The 2,193-nt window shown below is 65.7% G+C and overlaps 1 protein-coding gene across 1 annotated transcript in view; it reads right to left on the bottom strand.

The window, feature by feature from the left end:
• Positions 1–1,101: 1,101 nt before the first annotated feature.
• The window catches only part of CHLNCDRAFT_137383 (hypothetical protein), a gene marked incomplete at both ends in the record, with an annotated part of 6,203 nt that continues 5,111 nt past the window's right edge, over positions 1,102–2,193 (bottom strand). The window contains 2 exons of the mRNA XM_005845016.1: positions 1,102–1,610; positions 1,858–2,029. Coding sequence (XP_005845078.1) covers positions 1,102–1,610; positions 1,858–2,029 — 681 coding nt within the window. The remainder of the gene's footprint in view (positions 1,611–1,857; positions 2,030–2,193) is intronic.

Here is a 2,193-nt window from a genome sequence, read left to right as displayed (position 1 = left end):
CGCCCGCCGTCCCCCCCTCTTTTCGCTCACTCCGTGCCTGCCGTTCTGGTCGTCACGCCCCTACTCTCCCCCCCGTAACCCGCAGATGCTTGCGCTTTTGCGCTTGCCCCGTCCTCCCCTTGCCCGGTCTTCCCGCGTGCCGCCTTCACCTTTGCGGCCCCCGCCCGCCCGCCTGGCCGCTCTCCCAGCTACTGTGCCGGGGTGGGTGGGCCCGCTTTCTGGTGGTGGTGGTGTGCGGGTCCTCGACCTGCCCCTCCCCCCCACTGGTATGCTTGCCGCCCTTGGGCTGGCCATCAGGCGCCCCTCGCCTCCCTCCCCGCCCTTTGCGCCCGACCGCTCCCTGAGCCCGCCCTTTGCCGCCCGGGCGGTATTGCATGCTTTCATACAGTCCAGAGCTAGTGGGCACGGCTTGTGTGCCCCCAGCCCATTAATGGGCATTGCCTCTGTAACATCACAGATCACAGATCACAGTACCCCCCACTAGTAGTGAATGGGTCCCGGGGAGGCCTGTGCCGAAGCCTTGGCGATTCTATTAGGCGTTCCCGAAGGAATTGGCTTGGATTGGCGCTGAGCCGGTCAGCTATGCCGCGTTTGTCCTCACAAAGTTTCGACATGGGAGGAATCGAACCTGTGCCCTCTCGGAGGGTTTAGACACTATTCTAAACCCTATTCTAAAGCAAAGTTGGGTTTGGTTCGGTGAGGGCCCACTGACGCACCTGAGCTGGCAGCCTGCAGGGCGTGCCCATTTGTCTCCTTCCTCTCTGCTGAACCTGTGCCTCAGCGGATGCCAGAGGTTCAGGGATGGCAGGCAGGTAGGGGTTGAGAGGAGCCTGCTTTCCTGTTCTTTCCACCACCGCCGCGACGCCGCTCCAAAACCAAGACCCTCCTAGGTGCCTGATCAGTAATTTACGGTGAGGTACAACAATATTGGCAACACTGTAGTAAGTACTGTAAGTAGAGTGTTTAGTACAAAAAAACAAGTAACAGTGCAGCTCGGGGGAGCGGGCCCGCCGCGGAGCCAGCGCATCAGTCTGCTCGGCTGCGCGGCGAGTGGGCCGGGCCCGGGCGCTAGTTCGCATCGTCCTGCTTAAGCCCAGCTGCTCAGCCGGGCGGCGGCCAGGCCCAGACCTTGAGGTGGTCGATCTCCAGCCGCGGCTTCTGCCAGCCTGCCGCCGCGGCATCCCACTGGCTTGGCCCAAACTCTCCAAATTCGCCCGCCGGGAAGAAGCCGCCCCCCACCGCGAGGTTGAGGATGAGGTGGAAGCGCTTGTCCCAGGGCTGGCCGTCCTGGGTGTAGGGCGAGGCGTCGTGCGTCTTCAAGCTGACGTCCAGCCGCCGGCGGTAGAACTCGGTGCCGTCCACCAGCCAGCGCATGAGGAGGGGGCGGCCGGTGGTGAGGTTGGATGTCCACTCCAGGGCAAAGTCGTGGAATGTGGCGGAGTAGTCGAGGCCCGGGAACGGCCGCACGCGGCCCGACCCCGTCCACGTGTTGGCGGGCCACTGGCCGCCGTAGTGCAGCGTGCCCTCCACCACATCTGCCAGCCCCGCCTGGCCACGGCACTCGAGGATGTCGATCTCGCCCGAGGCAGCCCAGGTGCCGTAGGCGTTGTCTGCAGGAGGAGACAGAGGAGGCGTGGGGATGGGAGGCGGAGGGAGGTGGGGCGGCGGCGGCGGGGATGAGCTGCGCTGCTGGGGTGTTGCATTTCGGCTGGGGTGTTGCATTTCCCTGCTGCTGGCGCGCGGCATGTGTGCACGCGTGGCGCCGCCCAGCTGCGGCGCAGCCCAGCGCCGCCCAACCCAGCCCAGCCCAGCCCAGCCCAGCCCAGCCCAGCCCAGCCCAGCCCAGCCAGCGCTTACCGGTGGGCAGCAGCCAGATGGCGGGCCAGAGGAAGTCGCCGCGCGGCATGCGCGCCCGCACCTCCACCCTCCCGTACTTCCAGCTGCCAAAGGGGGACAGCTTGGTGCGGACGCGGGCGCTGGTGAAGGGCTGGGTCCAGGTGCACGAGCCCTCATTGTTGTTGGTGCAGCCCTGGGGGCAGGTGGAGGTGGGGAGAGAAGGAGAGAGAAAAGTGTGTGCGTGTGTATGTGAATGAATGAAGGGTGTGTGTGCGCATGGGTGGGGTGGGGCTGAGGAGTGCCGCGAGGTGGAGGAGGGCTTGCCAGGAAGACGGGCAGCGCAGCCACACAGTCTCC

The sequence above is a fragment of the Chlorella variabilis genome (genome assembly GCF_000147415.1).
Source record: "Chlorella variabilis unplaced genomic scaffold CHLNCscaffold_19, whole genome shotgun sequence".
Classification (NCBI taxonomy): domain Eukaryota; kingdom Viridiplantae; phylum Chlorophyta; class Trebouxiophyceae; order Chlorellales; family Chlorellaceae; genus Chlorella; species Chlorella variabilis.
Note: the sequence above shows the minus strand (reverse complement) of the source record. Positions and strands in the feature narration are given on the sequence as shown.